Below are 16,978 nucleotides of genomic sequence, written 5' to 3'. Positions count from 1 at the left end.
TTAGATTTGCCCAAATTCTTTCCCAAAAGCACAAAAGAAAGTGGACCCGATTCGGACCCGAACCCGGACCCGACCCAGACCCGACTCGAACCCGACCCAACCCGATCTTCAACCGGGTTGGGTCTGGGTCCAAAATTAGGACCCGAACAAAAAACCGAATCGAGTTGGGGTTCCTCAAGACCCGACCCGACTCATTTGCACCCCTAAGTACGATAGGAGGGCTTCATAAAGTGCATAGCCATTGTCCCGTCTCCAACAATGTACCATGACTAGGTATAGTGACATAACTTACCAATCTGATCCGTACCACTAAGCTAATGGTACAGGATTCCGTACCAAGATTGAAAACCTTCATTTCAACTAACTTCTATCATAAATTTAAAATGCAAGCATATGATTCTTGTTCCTCTTATACTATTCTCTTGGTTGTGTTCTTTCACTGATTACTAAGAAGGAAAAGTGTCCTTCTCATTGTGCTTGCCCCAGACCCTCGCTTGATCTATAAAATATTGTGTTCTTCAAACTGTTCATTACAAGACAATTACCTCCCACATTATTATACATACCGTCCCAAGGAACTGGCTAGACTAGCAAACCACTACCTCTAAAAACTTCGAGACATGAAGCACCCACATGAGATACTAGTTGAAATCAATATAACCTTAGAAGATCCAAGGCTCATAGAAAAGTACGAGCCTTGTTTGATAATTCCAGTGCTCTACATTAATGGTAATTTTTGTATGCATACCTTGAGGCCCTTTAAATATGTTTCTCAAAATTGCAAATTAAATGTATCAATATTAATTTTTCTCTTCATAGAGGCAAAGAGATATAAGACAACCCCTTCATCACTCGACAAATTCTAATGTAGGTTCTCAAATGCAACTTGAACTTCATTTGCAATCCCTTTTTGTTTTTCATTTCTTTTTCAATCAATCCATTGGCTTTCCTCTTCTCATTACTATCATTCAAATCTTAAGATCTCAACCCCTAGGTGTCTGAATAAATGACCTAAAAGCCTCATATATCTTGAGATCAATAAATAACTCTTCCTAATCCATCATGACATGTGCATCAAGTAAATTCTAGAAGTCTAACAGAAAGCTTCATAGCATCAAGCTTTTAAATCATATCTCTACAAAAAAAAAGGTCAGTTCAAGCTTGGAGAACAAAGCCTCCTAAGGCTGTCATTTTCAATATGTAAACCAAAGCTTCAACTACAGCCTATGTTGGTGAAAACATCGAACAAACAAATTGAGATATTGGCTCTCTAAAATGAGAATAGGTGTCCAAGTTTTTGCAAAATATGATACATTAAATGGTTAGAGCTTGACTAGCAAGCAAGTATTCCCAATTCATGAGTTATAAGTTAATTTACTCCTATTTATGAAAGAACCATTTTTCATGGGCATTAAATCAACCTAGTTCATTTCTTCTAGATGTTCCTCTTTGATTAGGATTGCTAATTCCTCTAAATTAATTGCTCTCGTCCTATTCTGAAAGGGCAAATAAACACCTTATCAATTGAAACTGATAGAAAGGATATAATTGGCTATGATGTTAGAACCAACTCAAGACACTAAAGAAACCTATAGACTACTATGACTACCACCACGAAAGACCTTAAAAACAGAATCATCGAAGGTGATAGGGTCCTTAGAATTGACCATCGAAGATCGCCAAGACATCTAAAATCTCAAAAGCATTTGTTAAACCAAATCTAGCTATTCAATTTTGCTCTCACTAACCCATCGATTAATTTGGACCATAGGAGTTATGAAGGAATTTTTTGCCATTTTCCTTCTCTTTAATCTTTTTGCACTGCATTCTCACCTAAACTTCATTTTCAATTAAAAGAATTATTGGTACCTCATCTAAATGACACCTAGGTGAGATGTCTCAGTAAACCAAGACAAATGCAATACTCCCTGACCCAATTTCAAGCAAATGTACTTGACCAACTACTACTTATTTACAGGATTGTCCTAAACTAAGCTTTAGATGCAAATGTTGAAACACAATAAGGATAACCCAAGTACCTAGTAGCTAGTTGAAACACCTACAATGAAGTCTAAGCCACCACCAAGATCAATTGCTTCCTAGCATGCATGTTCGACAAAATCAGCTGATATAATAAAACTCTACCATTAGTAGCAAGAAGCTTGTGCCTATGGTAATACACCCATTTTAGAATCTCCATAGAAACCTACACCTACTTCCAAAGCACTTCCTTATTCTAATCTGGTCCAACAAAACCATCAAAGCTAAAATATAGCTAGTAAAACTACTAGATGAATTGAAAGCCATCCCCCTTATAATTTCCTTCTTCAAGAGGAGAAAACACTTGGCAAATCAACTCCCATCCATCTCTTCTAAACATTTTATTCACATAAAAGAGTTGCATTTTCAATTTATGGCTAAGATTCTCAACTTTTAACAAATTTTTTTGCTTAGAATCTCCGAAAAATATCAATATTTGCACTTGCCCCTATGTGGCTAAATACCATAAAGCTCTTGATGCTTCAAAAAATAGAAGTATATAGTGGGACCTCCGATCTGAACTTTTTTCTGAGGGTAGCTATGAAGATAATATTTTATGATCATGAATATAATAAAACCCATTAAGGTTGACCTAATGCGAAGGAGTAATTAAAGGAAAGATGGCTCCAAAATATAAAAAGCAACAAAAGAAAAGAAAGAAAACAATCCAATTCAAGCTCAAAGTTGCAGCAAGGAAAGATGAAAATGGAGCCATCAATCAGCACCCCACATGGCCACCAAATAACTCTATCCACAATCTAACTCTTAACTTTTTAAAACCATTGTTCCCCGATAAAACATCCCATCAAATGGAAAAGTAGACAAGATCCCACCTTCCCCCCTCTTTGTCAACAGACCACAATCTAACTCTTAACTTTTTTAAAACCATTGTTCCCCAATAAAGCATCCCAAGAAATGGAAAAGTAGACAAGATCCCACTTCCTTTCTTTGTCAGCAGTAATTATGTTAATCGACATAGTGCACTTACAGATGTTGGAATAGGCCATTATTTCTAACTTAAGTCACCAAAAATCTTCCTATTAGTATGGAAAACTAGAATGAGATATCATAATCGTCCTCATATAGCAATACACATGTAGTTCAAGTTTGACCTACTTCAACAATCATCATATGCAATGATCCCCTAAATATCACAATCAAGCAAGAAATGTCTCGGCTACTCAAAGAACCAGAAGTTTCCAAATCAAACTCTAAAATTAAGAAGTCAATAATTATTTTTCTCCTTCTTTGTCCCTCGATTTTTTTTCCCTTTTGCCAATCAAAGAGGGGACAAAAAAGGAAAAAAAGAAAAAAAGAAAGGGAAGACATCATCACCCATTTATCCATTAATAAAATCACATTGAAAGGCCCCATCTTCACCACTAGAAAAGAAGGGGGAAGGGTTCTCACACCAACCCCACCTCTCTATCAGCTGCTGGTGACTGGAAGACAATATCTAGACCCATATCGCTGCCTTCCTATGACTTTTATGCTTAACATAAGTCGTCAAATCGAAGTTGGTTTGCAAACCACATCACATGTGGAAATTCCCTTGTCTTCAGACATCTAGTGAAGGCACTGGAAGTTGACGATCACTAAATTTACTCTTGGCGCATAAAAAATTTGCTCTCAGAGGCTTCTGTATCATAAAAATCATGCAGCAACAGCAAAAAAATACATAATCAGTAATTGGGGGGGGGAAGCAGCCAATGTGGACTGCAATCGTGGGTCCCTATAAACCAGATCCACCCAGAAACAGACAGACGGTAAGACCAAAACAGAAACAGCAAAAGGAGATGCCTTTCTACTCAGAGCCCATTAGCCAGAGAGAGGTTACACCAATACCCTCCAATGTTCATCACAAAACACAGCGAGAAACCTATACCCATGATTTATTTTCTCAGTCGAGGCATCAAGATTTCTCACAAACCAAACTAAATACTTCCATAGCGCGCCAAGAATGCCACATAACGCTACGAACTATTCCCCTGCTCTTCTTGAAACGGTTGATCACAGGAAAAAATGGCGCCCTTTCACTTCCTTCTTCTCCCACGCAAAACAACCGGTAAAATTCCTTGCTTCTAAAGAAAAAACAATAGAGTCCAAGAATTCAAGATAAATAACGGGCCCTGATCTGAAACAAGAAACAGCTAAAAAAACCTACCCATAGCGTCAGGAGACCAAGAAAAAGGGAAGGAAGAATTTATACCGATCCTCTTGCAGGAATTTATTTAGGGCAGAACGAGAAGAAGAACAGACGTAGTCGAAAGATTCAGCCGTTCCAAAGCTCCCCTCTAAAGCCTTCTGCGATCCGATCTACGAACCAGCGTATCCAAGAATCTCTTCGGTGGCGAGAGAAGAGGGAATATGGTTCCCTCCTCCCCTGTATCGCTCGCTCGCTGTCTCTACAGGAAAAAAGGAGAAGAAGGGATGGGTTTTTAGGACGCCATCCAAGAACCTCTTTTGGCCGAACTCCGCCGGGGCCTGGGGTTGATGCCGAACGTCTTGTAAAATCCGCGTTGTATTGGATAGATCCGGTTCAAGACGACCGGTTCACCCAAAGTCTTAAACCAAACAAAACCCTCCGCTCTAACAACCCCAAAAAAAAAAAAAAAAAAAAGAAAATTACATAAATACCCTCTTAAATATCAAATTTTATATAAATATCCTTTCAAAATTGATATTTACATGTATGTCATCTTAAAATACTTGTTTTACTATTTTACCCCTTTTTTTATCCTTATTTTTATATATACACCCACGCCATCTAACGCTATTAAAAAATTAACGGTTTCAAATTAAAATGACTAAAATATCTTTAATGGATAGATGTGCAAAAGAAAATATTTATAGCAGAATCGTAATGAAGGACAAACAAATAATTTCAAAATTTTATTTTATTTTTAATTAAAATAAATATGATTTTTATTAACAGTATTAGAAGAACCGTTATATTAGGAGCATTTGTGCAAAAACAGTGTTTTATGAGAATACAGAAATAAATATAAATTTGAAAAAAATATTCACACAAATTTAAATTTTTAGAAAAAAATTATAAAAATTGTAATTAAAAAAAAAAACCAAGGCAGTGACTTCCGGGCTTTACCATGACTGCCCTTTCTGCCAATAGATAGCATTGGCTATTACTTTGTTGCCTAGGGGTTGTGTGGGGACCATGTGCCACTGCAAGTAGTTGTGTCTCATTGGCATGTATATAGTTTTTGGTCAGATTGGATTTGTGCCAGTAGAAAAATCATCATGTAGGGGCAATAAGTAAGCTATGCAGGTGTATGCAAGTATTTACTATAGATGTTAATGCAATGTGCAATGTCCAGGAACACATGAACCTCTGCATGACCACAAAATTATGTACTAATTGTTTGAGTATGCTAGTTGCTTTTCGAGCATAACTAATTTATCTCCATCATTACATATGCACTTCGTCTAATGTATAAACATTTAATGTGTATGATTTGTTGGGTTCTCTATATAAATGTTTTCCTTATGCTTCTCTCAATAATGAAACATTTTAGACAGTTCTTACATAATTATTGTCGGTTATATATGGATTGTTGTTTAATAAATATTGATTGTTTTGGGCAAATTATGCTGCTAGTTTGTTTCTTCGTAAACTTAATTTGACACGGGATAGATAGCGTGCTTTGTTTTAACTAAAGCTTCTTTCATCATCGGCTCCACATAAACCTTTTTTCATAATGATGATGAGTTAATCATCTTGGAACTTTGTTTTTCTCGCTTTCTCTTCCATTTTTTTTTATAACCCACATGCTAGTCTCATTCGTAATATGTTTCTTGATTTTATGTCTAAACAGCAAAGCCTAATGGATGGTTTATTTCTCGCCCAAAAAGAAGGTCAATAGAATTATTTTCCATATAAAGATATGTAAAAATGTTTGTATATAAACTTGGATGCATTACATCATGATATATGAAGTAGGTGAGAAGTGATTTGGCAGAAGACTTTACCCATAATAAATTATTGACAATGATTTATTAGCTAGTCCCTAGATATATTATGCATGCATATACTACAATTGATTTAGGAAAAGTAAGGGTTAGAGAAAAGGGATCATTTATCAATATAAACAAGAAAAGATTAGTATACATATAAACATGTATTATATGCATGCGTGCATGTATTTGTGAAAAGATTAATTTTTATGTTTTATTTATGAAAATATTAGTTATTATGTTTAAACCAAAAAAAAATAAGTGATATATCTTTTTATTCACATTCCATTATAAAATTTATTGATTGCACTAAGGTCTCGTAGCTTAATGAATTAAGTTAAGCTTGTATTAAGAAAGAAGAATAAGTTTAATTGTTGGGAAACATAGGCATGCACAAAAAAATGAATTTGGGGCTCCCACTTTTTTCTTCGATAAAATTTTTTTGCATCAATCTAAAACATTGTTTAAAGGAGGAGAAGAAGAAGAAGAAGAAGAAAAAGAACTAATTATAATAACTTAATTAAATAAGATAAAATTTCTTATGATGCAACTTTTGTAATTTATCATAAAACTGAGCTATTGCTTATTTAATTTAGCGGTGGTCTAACTTGATCAGATTGCCACGAAGGATTTATGAAATAAAGTTTTAAATAGATAAAGCTAAAGATCAATTAAACACGATGAAAATAGAATCTATATGACTAATAATAACAAGGAGGATAATATAAATAACTGCAACTTTCCCTAAAATTGTATATTGAGTTGGGCAGGCTACATGTATCAAGAATCATACTAGCTATATGATTTAAACTTCAAACAAACCAATAGTTAGTATTATATATTATGTGGGGTGATCAACCCATTGGTGTATTGATTATTTGCAAAATCATCATAGTAAGCATGGAGCTTGAAACACATCTCCCCATCCCAAGATTTATAAAGTAGTGAATATGTAATAAATTCCTAAGCTTGTTATGGATGCATTTTTTCTCATTGGATGGCCTTTTGTGACAGGATTATTTTGTTTTTGTTAAGAGCCCTGACTTTACTATTGAAAGAGAATAAAATTGAGGGGGGAGAGGGGCAAAAAGAGGGATGTCTGAGAGTTCAACATGTAAGAGTTCGACACGTGTTTAAACATGGATCCAACAATGCATGCATTTGCATCAAAAGAAAAAACCTCTATTGGTTGATGGCATCATAATCATCCATTAACTGCCTTTTGAGCATACCTTGTATAACCCATATGCAGAACTAGTACTGTAAGGACCCATGCGAGAGTGTGTTAATCCCACATCAGTTATTTGTGACTAAGGAACCCAAAAAATACCTTCCACCTAGTCTTTTTGAGTAAAGTCCTGGATTGTTATAAATAGTATCAAAACAAACCCAACTTGTAGTTTATGTAAACTAGAAGACATTACAATACGGATTCATAGAGAAGGACCACGTAACTTAGTTTAACGAAGACATCAAAACTTAAACGAGAAAAGTATATGAGAACCCATGCAAGTGTGTATTTAATCCCACATTGGTTATTCGCCAAAAAGATTTTGGATACTCATACAAGACTAAATTCTCTGTGATCTGAATAGGTCAAATATTCAGTAAAAATTCTACATTAAGTTTTCTCAAGTCTCAAGCCGAACTCTATTTGATGCAGAAACCAAACTGATTGATTAATCATATGAGAAAAAAAATTAAGATCCATGGCATGAACCCTTTAACAGCATTTGCATACAGCATTTGCATATCCAATGTTACAAAATTCCTTATAAATTTGCATTGCTTGAGAATGCATGCAACACTGACATTCAGTGAGACTCATATAACTTTATTGAGGATTCAAAAATCTTTGATTATCGTGCATTAAATGCAATCAGAAATAGTTCTTACCCTTATCATGGTCAACACATAAATGAGGCAATAGAGTCAGTAGCCAATTTGAGCCCTGTAACATGCATCACTAACTTCTGGTACAGTAGATGATTGACAAAACTGAGGGACCATATTATCGTATTTGGTAAGAACTTCCATTGCGCCGCAAACATGAAATAGAAGGGCTAGAATTCCTTCACAATCCACAGTTTGAAGAGTCCTCGAGAGATGCTAGATCATTCTCAGCATAGATCAGCAAGCCTACTCAAAGTCCCCAGGCAATGAAAGCTACTAAGAATGCATCATGCAAAAAAACATCCAGCTAATGCTAACCATTAGAGCAAATCCACATGGATGGGAAACTAGTTGTGCAATCTTGAAACACAATTATTTGCATTACAAGGCCAGCAAGATAAAAAGACCCACAAGAAGTGCCTAATTTTAATAAATCTGCAGCCAATATGATGAGGGAACTTAGCATATCGTAAAGCATACCATATGCCACAAACTGATACCAATAAAGATTTAATTTCACAAAACTTATAGAAATATCATATTTCTGAAATGCCGGTGTATGAAAAATGCTCTAGCTTCAACAAATATCTGACAGTCGCAATTCATTAATAATGGTTAGCAAACCTATAAGCTCTCAATCACATCACAGAAAGCCCAAGGTTGCCAGGCAAGTAAAATACTGCTTCCTACATTGTAAATTTACAGACATGTCAAGTTGTTCGCAGATTGGCTTGGAACTCCAAATTTGCAAAGGTAGGGAGAATGATACTCAAAAAGTTAGATATCAGAAGAAGACATGCTAATGGTACAAACAATCACCAATCCTGTGTAGAGTGCTTTAATTTGTCTCATCTCACCAGTGCCTTTTCCCAGCAATTCGCCTTGCCAGCTGTATATCCTTTTGCACTGCATCAAAAAGCATCATATTTTAAACAAAAGGGTATGTCAAGCGAGTAGAGAAAATTGACTGTTAATTTCACAGCATATGCTATCTGATAGTGATGCTTTATAGAACTCGAATTGATCATATGCAGACGAATTCATAGTTGTGCTATGCACAGTTATAATCTCTTAGAATTCTCTCTATTAAACTTAAAATCAAGCTGATAACTGGAAATAATTATGGACTTGAATTTAATTTAATCACTTGACAGTTACTCATATTGGCATCCAAAGCTAGGCTTAAAACTTTAACTTGTACTGGTTTTAAAAAAAGCAATAACTTCAACGACAGTGCAGCATGCACAGTAAACATCCCCTGGCCAAGTTGATATTTTAAAGCTCCCAATCACATTTTTATCATTGGGCTCTATGTCTCATCACTTTTTTTATGGTGATGGAGAGAATTGTGATGAAGGATATGAAAAAGCTTGCAATGATAACAAAATTTGGTGATGTTTGACCATTATGTAGCCAAATATGGAGGCAATACAGTGACATGAGGAGATGTTAAAAGTCAATGCATTGTAGAGAGGGAATCATATGGGGACCATAAAAGCAGGATGTCCCAAAGCACCTCAACTATTATATATAGACAACATAGATGGCATAAGATGAGAAAGAACTGAATTTATCATAATTGCCAGATTCGGCTCAAGAAGAGGATGGTAAAGTGCAATCTGCAGGCAGAAAACAATAAAAGATGTAACAGAGAGATATAAATATCTTCCCATGAATAATTTTAGTTTTGACTAAATCATCAAGCCCTAAATGCAAATTGGAGCTTCTTAAAGTACTGCACAAAGGAAAACCTTGAGGCAACTCTGAACACGACTAGCCTGACAAAAGCCTTCTCAAGCAAACACGGTAATATTTGGGCTGCAAGAAAATAGTTATCATTCTCAAAATAGACTTGTGAAAGTTAGTTAAAATCTGGTCTCTTAATAAAAAAAGCCTCCAACTTACGGCATATCATACCTTGATCACTAAAGCCAAACCCATGCAGGTGGGACAAGACTTGTTGGTTAAGTTGCTAGGACACATGCATCTATTTAGAGACGCAACATCATGTTTGGCTTACATGAGGGTTATCATGATGATGTCAAGGCCATTTTAGCCTTCTTCCAATTGATCTACATCCAGTCCTATGAGCTTCAGTCTTCCTTTGCAGTCCTCGATGTAATACCGTTTGCCAAAATTGTAGTAATTGTCTTCCCCTTTTTCAGTAATGATCTGTCTGCTTCTCTGAAAGAGCTTGCCTATTCTTTAAAAAGTTGAAGGCATCCTTTTCTTTTGAACAATATGTTCATTGCCAAGATTTATTCAACCACAGAATCACCCTTAAAATGGGTTCCTACATCAACCCTCTTGTATCAGTTCAACTAATTTGGAGACAACCAACTTACCCTAGAATGCATCTTCATTACAAAAACCAGTCCATCAACATGGATGTATTTCTTAACAAAGAAAGTCAAAACTAGAAATTTCGATGGGGGCATATATTCACCTAGAAGCTTGACTATTAGATAGCCCTTCACTTGCAGAGACACAACCTTATCATGTTCAGCTATCCACTCGCTTCAGTTAATATTTATGACCATTAAATTTGCCATGGTCCTCGAGAGCACCCCTTGCATCTTTTAACGAAAGGTTACTCTTATTCACAAGCACTCCAAATTAATTCTTTTCCAAGAGATGGTCATTGGAACTGTCACTTGCAAGGACGTCAAAGGATACTTTCAGCCTACCGAATCTAAGGATACTTTCAGCCAACCGAATCTAGAGGAGAGGAGGGGACAAGGGAGAGACCCTAAAAGTTTCCAGATGAGAAGCCCTCAACTTGGTGGTGACAGACTTTGACCAATGCATAGGGGGCAAAGTCAAAGTCGGTGAGGTACGTGATGCAGTTGGAGAGGGGAGAAGAATGCGGGATTGGTGATGAAGAGGATGAGGCAGGATTTGGCAGAGTGGACAATGGCAGCCTAGTGGGCGGGAGACATTGTAGTGGATGATGGCGGCACTGGCAAAGGTGGCCATCTCGATGGCCATGGCAAACTAAGAGTTGGTGTCCATGCGGAAGGCGACGCAAGGGATGGAGAAGGAGATGCAGCTTGAGAGGCGGATGGAGAGGTCCTGTGAGAACCCAAGAGTTCAAAAGAAAATCATGGGTGAACCAAAGCAGATCAGCCAATCTAACCGGTTTATCCGATTCTCACGAATTTGACCGAGTTTTGACTATTTTCAAAACATCCTTTGAGTCGAATCAGACAAGCGACCAATTCCTGATTCAATTAGTCGAATCAGCCGATGCGGTCTAGCTTTCAAAATATTGCTAATTAATGGCACTCATATTGCCACTACCTAGTAAATGAATAGAGTGGCAACACTACCTACTACTCTTGGTAATAGTGGCCCATATGGCATGCAATGGAAAAAATAAGTGTCAAGGTAGTTAATGAGGATCACTTATAAATATCATATTATAATGCTAAAAAAAAGAACCCTTCAACACATTTATCAATCTAATTTATCTTTAATATCTTTGTATTATTTTTATTTTATCTTGCTCTTAGATTACCAATACGACTCTACCTTAGGGGTAGTAGTTTTCTTCAACTATAACCCCAACTACACCCTGTCCAACCCTGTCGACCTTCAAACAAGCAATTTGATGGTAGCGAAAATCCTTGAAGGTCAAGATAACTGGATCCATGTTATTCAAATCATTTTTATTCAATTATCCTCTTTTTTGCTAATTCAATACCGATAGCATGTCCACGCATCTACCTAGTCTAGCCACGGGAATTGTCACCACTCTTCGCTCGCCAACAAATTCCTTTTGGCACACCCCTTTGCCTCCAGATTGTTGAAGAAGAGAGAAAGGGGAAATGGAAGTATTTTGAATGAATTTGGTCAAATGCATTAAGATTGGTTTTGAAATTGTTTAATTCTCAAAATTGCTACAAAAAGTTTGAAAATAAAATCCTAAACATGGTAAATACCATTTATGAATTGGACAACAATAAATAGTTTTCTATATGAAAAATATGTTAGTTTACTTGAGCCATAGCACTTTGATTTGATTAGCATAGCCAAGCATGGACTCTTCATATGCATGTAAATTTTATTAGGGGTGTGCAGAATTGGGTGGTTTAAGGCCATTTTTGAAACCGAACCAACTTGAATTGATTTTTTAAGATCAAAACCAAAACCAAACTAACCATATGTGAAAATCAATTCAAACCGACCCACAAAATTTAATTCGGTTCAATTCATCGAGTTGCTAGGCTAAATAGGCTCCTGTGAAATGGGCTAGGCTAAATGGGCTTCACGAGCTTCTATCAAATTAGTAAGAAAAAGAACAAAATCTAGCGATGAAAGGAAAAAAATAATGAGAGCAAGAAGAGCAACTTCAAGGCCATTACCCACCAAGAAGAAGAAGACCACCAGCCAAACATGAGAAAGAAAGCCAATCAAAGACCTACGGTTCATAGGCTCAAAAGGGATTCTTGATCAGATGACCTTGTAGACCTTATCGTAGGCTCTCCATCAATTCTTGCAAACCTTGTCATAACCCCTGTATCATTTCATAATATTGAAGAGCCAGCAAAGATCCAATACATCACCCTCAAGCATAACAATCCACTTCTGCTTCTTGCCAAGGTGGTCCTCCAAGAACTAGCGATACTAGAGATCGAAGGTCTCAAGATCACAGGAGGGCAGGCAAGCCTGAAGTTGATAGATGGCTTGAGACTTAGTGGGGAAGGAGAAGGTGTCATGACCAAGGGAAGGGAGGGGGGGAGGAGGTTCTAGGACTTAAAGGGCACGATGTGGCAGATGCCAAAGGGCTCGGCTTGGGGCTGGATCTTGTAGATGAACTCCAAGGGATCCTTGAACGCCACCTCATTGGGGTAGAAGACGGGGGTCTAAGGACGATGGCGAAGGATGGGGAGGAGGAGTCTATAGCTATGCCCTTGAGCGCCCTACTCAACGGCACGTGGTCATCCCTTCCCGATGGAGGGAGGGAGGGCATGGGGGAGAGGGACTACAGTGTGGTTCTTGATCTAAAGCTCGACATGGATTTTGAGGGAAAAACTTATAAGGGGTTAGCACGGTTTGGTTTGCATTAGTTTTTTTTTAAAAAAAAAACTCAAATCGAAACTAAACCAAATTTTTTGGTTCAAATCTTTCTCAAACTAACACCAAACCAGATTTTAGAAGAACCGATTTAAACTGAACCAAAAAGACAAACTTAGGTTAGGTTCATGGTTCAACTAGTTTTTTGCACACCCCTAAATTTATATAACTGGACTGCCACCTAAGCATCCGTAGGAGTTGAAAATATTAAATGATATTCTGCAAAAAAGGAAGAAAAGAAGAACCATGTGTTGGTTTTTCAACTTACTGAGAGTCACACGTTTTGCATGAATTGCACATAGATTTGCATCTTCAAATAATCCTAGTATATAACACTCTGCTGCCTGCGAGAATTTGACACATGAATGATATAATGCATCAAAGACTTTGAAGGTGGATCGTATTTGATGCTATTCAGACACCTAACATACTTTTGGTCTTAAAAAATAGAAATAGGAGTACATTTGTATCACAAAAATTGTTGCATTACTACAATCACCCAAAAAAGAGGAAATAAGAGAGAGCAAAAGTAGTGGTCACCTCTTGAATTGCAACCAGAGCTTCAGGTGTCCAACGAGACACATCTCTCGAATAGAAGTTAGTAATCTCCCTCACCTAGAAATATTAACAAACACAATTAGAACCAAAGCAGACAATCATTCCATTTCTCCATAAACCCCAACTTATCATCTGAAAAGAAAGTAAACGGGCAGGATAACATACAGAACTACCCAAATCTTCAAAATCAAACTATCAGCTAATCAATTGCAGAATCCATATCAACACATAACAGTACATATACTTAAACTCACATACCACTCCAGAGTACAAGTTCCACCATCCCTGCCCTAACTATCGATCCAGAAGCTAGAATTACGGTTACCACCACTAGCATTTCGCAGATTTAACCAAATACCTAATAATTCCAGGGGGAGGGGGAAGAAGTGATTTAGTAGCAAGTACTAACAAGTCTGACGAAGGGTGCAGCCGGGATCAGCAGCGTCCAAGTCTTCTGCAGCTTCCGGATCTCACGCAGGGCCACGGTCCCCGGCCGGAACCTCCGGCGCTTGCGGGCCTGGGTTGCAGGAGTTCCTCCCTCTCCTAAAATAACCTTTTTTTTAATCAAAAAAAAGAAGGCCAATCCCCAAGAAAACTCGGAGAAACCAAAGAAGCAAAAATCAAAAACTAATATCCAACAAGAATCAAACCTGGAGTCGCCTCTGCTTCGCTGCTTCTCGCATTCGACTCCCCTCGCTGCCATTTTCACGCACAACACCAAATACTTATCAACAAAATTAGTAAAAAAGGAGTAAATATGAGACAAAATGAGGGATATTGGAGGCTCACATGCGTAGAGCGAGACGGCGTCCCCGAGGTACTCGCTTCGCCTGGACGTAAGATTGGGGATTAGGGTTTCATAGATTTAGAATCAGAGAGAGAGAGAGAGAGAAGAGTAACCGAACCAGCTTGCTGCTGCGAAGGCTGGTTCCATTGAAGCCTTTTTCTCGAGCGGGAGCGGGGCTTGTTAGAGAAGTGCTTCGTCCTCGCCATGGGAGGACGCGGAGAGAAGGAGCCAAGCCCAGAGAGGGAGGCGGGTGCGGTGGGTTTGTTTTTTTTTAATTTGGAGGGCCTTTTTTTTGTCTTCGGCGGGGCTTAATCTTTTCGAAATGGATTGTGATCCGTTCGTAAACGCGTACAGAAATTTATATGCAGGAGTCTTACCTACCGTCCGATCGGCTCGCCTGAAGCCATCTCGTCCGCTCGTTTCGGAGTCTCAGCGTGGGAGGGAGCTATAGAGCCTGTGTGCTCATAGAAATATCCGTGCGCGCGTCTGGAAGATACCGTTTATACCCACGTCTGGATCGAACAGTTGAGAGTCGCCCCGGTCCTGCTTCAGCCCTTCTGGGAAAGTTCCCGCCAAATTTTTAAGCTGGCTCGCTCGTTTGAACTTATGTACGGTTGAGCTACAACATCATAATGTGGACGTAGTTAGAATGAATTAACACCCTACTTTTTTTTTTTCTATTTGTTTCGTTTTCTCTTTCTCATATTTGTTTAATTATTCATTCTGCTGGAGGTTGTGTTGGGTCATAAGTAGATTTTATTTTTATTTATTTATTTAATATTTGCCTAATACATTTTTTATGTTTCCTATTCAATACTATTTATTAGTTAATATTTTATTTTTATTTTACATGCATGCATTTGCTGTTATATGGTGTATATTGCATATTTAAGTAATAATTGATATAATATTACAGTTCATACTCTCTGACATTGTTACTATTCTATAATAAATAATATTTTTTATAATTTTAAAGTTTTTTTATTTTATCTTAGTTACTGATAGTTAATTTTATATCAAATAAAATTTATTTATTATTATTTTATGCTGCAGATAATAACAATTAGAATGTTATTGAAAATATCATTCTTTTCTTTTCATTGTCGGAATCTTTCCTTTCTTGTACAAGTGAAATTGCCCTTCATTCAAATGATTATCTTGGTTCCAAAGAAAATGTTGTTACATCCATTGTTGTCATAACAAATATTAAAATGGGACAAAAGCTGGAAATCCTATTCCGATGCCCGTTCCATTAAACTAGATATAATGCAATACCCTTGTTTATAATTGAGGTTCCAAAGAAGTTAGGCCGAACCAAGGTATGCTTGAATTCGACCAGTTTGATATTCAAGCCATGTTTCCGGACCCAAATCCAATGCATTAGCTAATCAAGTTGGGCTAGGTCGGGTGCATGAAAAAGAACTTTAGACCTGATTGGGTTCACTTGAGGTCAAGTATAATCTAGGCCCAACCTAAAATATTTAGGTTCGAACTAGGTCGAACCAAGTTTGCCATTCGAGTCAAGCATTTATGATTAAAATATCATAATTGATAATTAAGAATGGAATATAAAATTTAAAAATAAAATAAAAATATTTAAATCAAATTTTCATTCAAAATTTTTTAATATTATCCAAGTTATTGATGCATTATAAATAAAAATCCAACAAAACAAACATTCAAATAAGAGTGTTTTTAAATAAAATTTTTAAATATAGTTAAGTGAAAATAGGCAAAAAAAGATATAATTTTTGAAACATAAAAAAGAGGACTTAGTTTAAATAAAAGTTCATTCAATAAATTAAGAAAAATATTTACAGTGAAAAAAAAGGCTTATAAAATTTAAGTTTTTGGGTCAGAGACCGGGTACAGATCAAGTGAGGTATATTTTTTTTGTTAACAAAAACTAGGCCCAAATGATACGAGGTTGGGTCGGGCCGGGTCGGATCCAGTTGACAATATTACGTTCCGAACCGGCCTAGGACTTAGATTGAATCTAATATCTGAACTTATCCCACCCTTCAAATACGGATCAAGTTTGAGTCAAATCAGGTCGGATCACATATGGATGTGACCTAAGTCCTGCTATCAACGTTCACTCGAACACCATTATCTCGGCCCCATCAAATCCCATCATGTCCCAACATCCATTGGCCCTCCACCACCCACGCCTTCTCCATCAGCCATCTCTCAAGACCCTCACCAAGGATCACCTATTGAATGGCTTTGATGGCATAAAGATTCCAGTATCCTCTTTTTTTTCCCCTCTATGACCGGTCTAACACCGACACCATAACTGCACCATCCTGCAATCACCAACGCTATCCTAGCAACTTCAATTCGGCTTTGAGACCCACCAGATCCCATGCATCTTAGATTTTCTCATAGGTATTTCATCGAGAAAGAAAAGTGAACTGGCTGGCTAAAATACTAAAGATCTATATCAGTTTGTGGTCAATATTAATGAATTCGTACTGCAGTGTCCTCTAATCCATATAAATTATGGGCACTCTAATCCATATAAATTATGGGTAGAATTCATTCTGATACCACTTTATTACAACCTATGAGCTCACCCAAACAAATTATTCGAAAAGTATTATTTGGATAGCACAGTTATTTCCATCCCGATATCTCCATTGCATTTTTCAA

General features: G+C 37.0%; 1 protein-coding gene across 2 annotated transcripts; it reads right to left on the bottom strand.

Moving 5' to 3' along the window:
• Positions 1-8,463: 8,463 nt before the first annotated feature.
• Positions 8,464-14,613, bottom strand: LOC103709056 (histone H3-like). Of its 2 annotated transcripts, XM_039124812.1 has the most exons (7): positions 14,445-14,610; positions 14,329-14,369; positions 14,190-14,235; positions 13,949-14,082; positions 13,522-13,596; positions 13,250-13,325; positions 8,464-8,811 (listed from the first exon to the last, which is right to left on the bottom strand). In XM_039124812.1, the coding sequence occupies exons 1-7, from the start codon at positions 14,530-14,532 to the stop codon at positions 8,759-8,761; spliced, it is 513 nt and encodes a 170-aa protein (XP_038980740.1). In that variant the 5' UTR covers positions 14,533-14,610; the 3' UTR covers positions 8,464-8,758. The 2 variants fall into 2 exon arrangements, with proteins under 2 accessions (XP_038980740.1, XP_038980741.1); XM_039124813.1 differs by lacking the exon at positions 13,250-13,325 and having other exon boundaries at positions 14,445-14,613.
• Positions 14,614-16,978: the final 2,365 nt, after the last annotated feature.

Source organism: Phoenix dactylifera, chromosome 3 (genome assembly GCF_009389715.1).
Source record: "Phoenix dactylifera cultivar Barhee BC4 chromosome 3, palm_55x_up_171113_PBpolish2nd_filt_p, whole genome shotgun sequence".
NCBI classification, from domain to species: domain Eukaryota; kingdom Viridiplantae; phylum Streptophyta; class Magnoliopsida; order Arecales; family Arecaceae; genus Phoenix; species Phoenix dactylifera.
The sequence above is the reverse complement of the archived record's forward strand: the minus strand, read 5'-3'. Positions and strand labels throughout refer to the sequence as shown.

What these genes read in the sequence shown, in the direction of transcription:
- LOC103709056 (XM_039124813.1), bottom strand. Translation starts at nt 14,532, where the DNA reads ATGGCGAGGACGAAGCACTTCTCTAACAAGCCCCGCTCCCGCTCGAGA. An exon ending in GCCTTCGCAGCAGCAAGCTG is followed by an intron (nt 14,370 to 14,444) that starts GTTCGGTTACTC and finishes TCTTACGTCCAG; the next exon opens with GCGAAGCGAGTACCTCGGGG. An exon ending in CGCCGTCTCGCTCTACGCAT is followed by an intron (nt 14,236 to 14,328) that starts GTGAGCCTCCAA and finishes TGAAAATGGCAG; the next exon opens with CGAGGGGAGTCGAATGCGAG.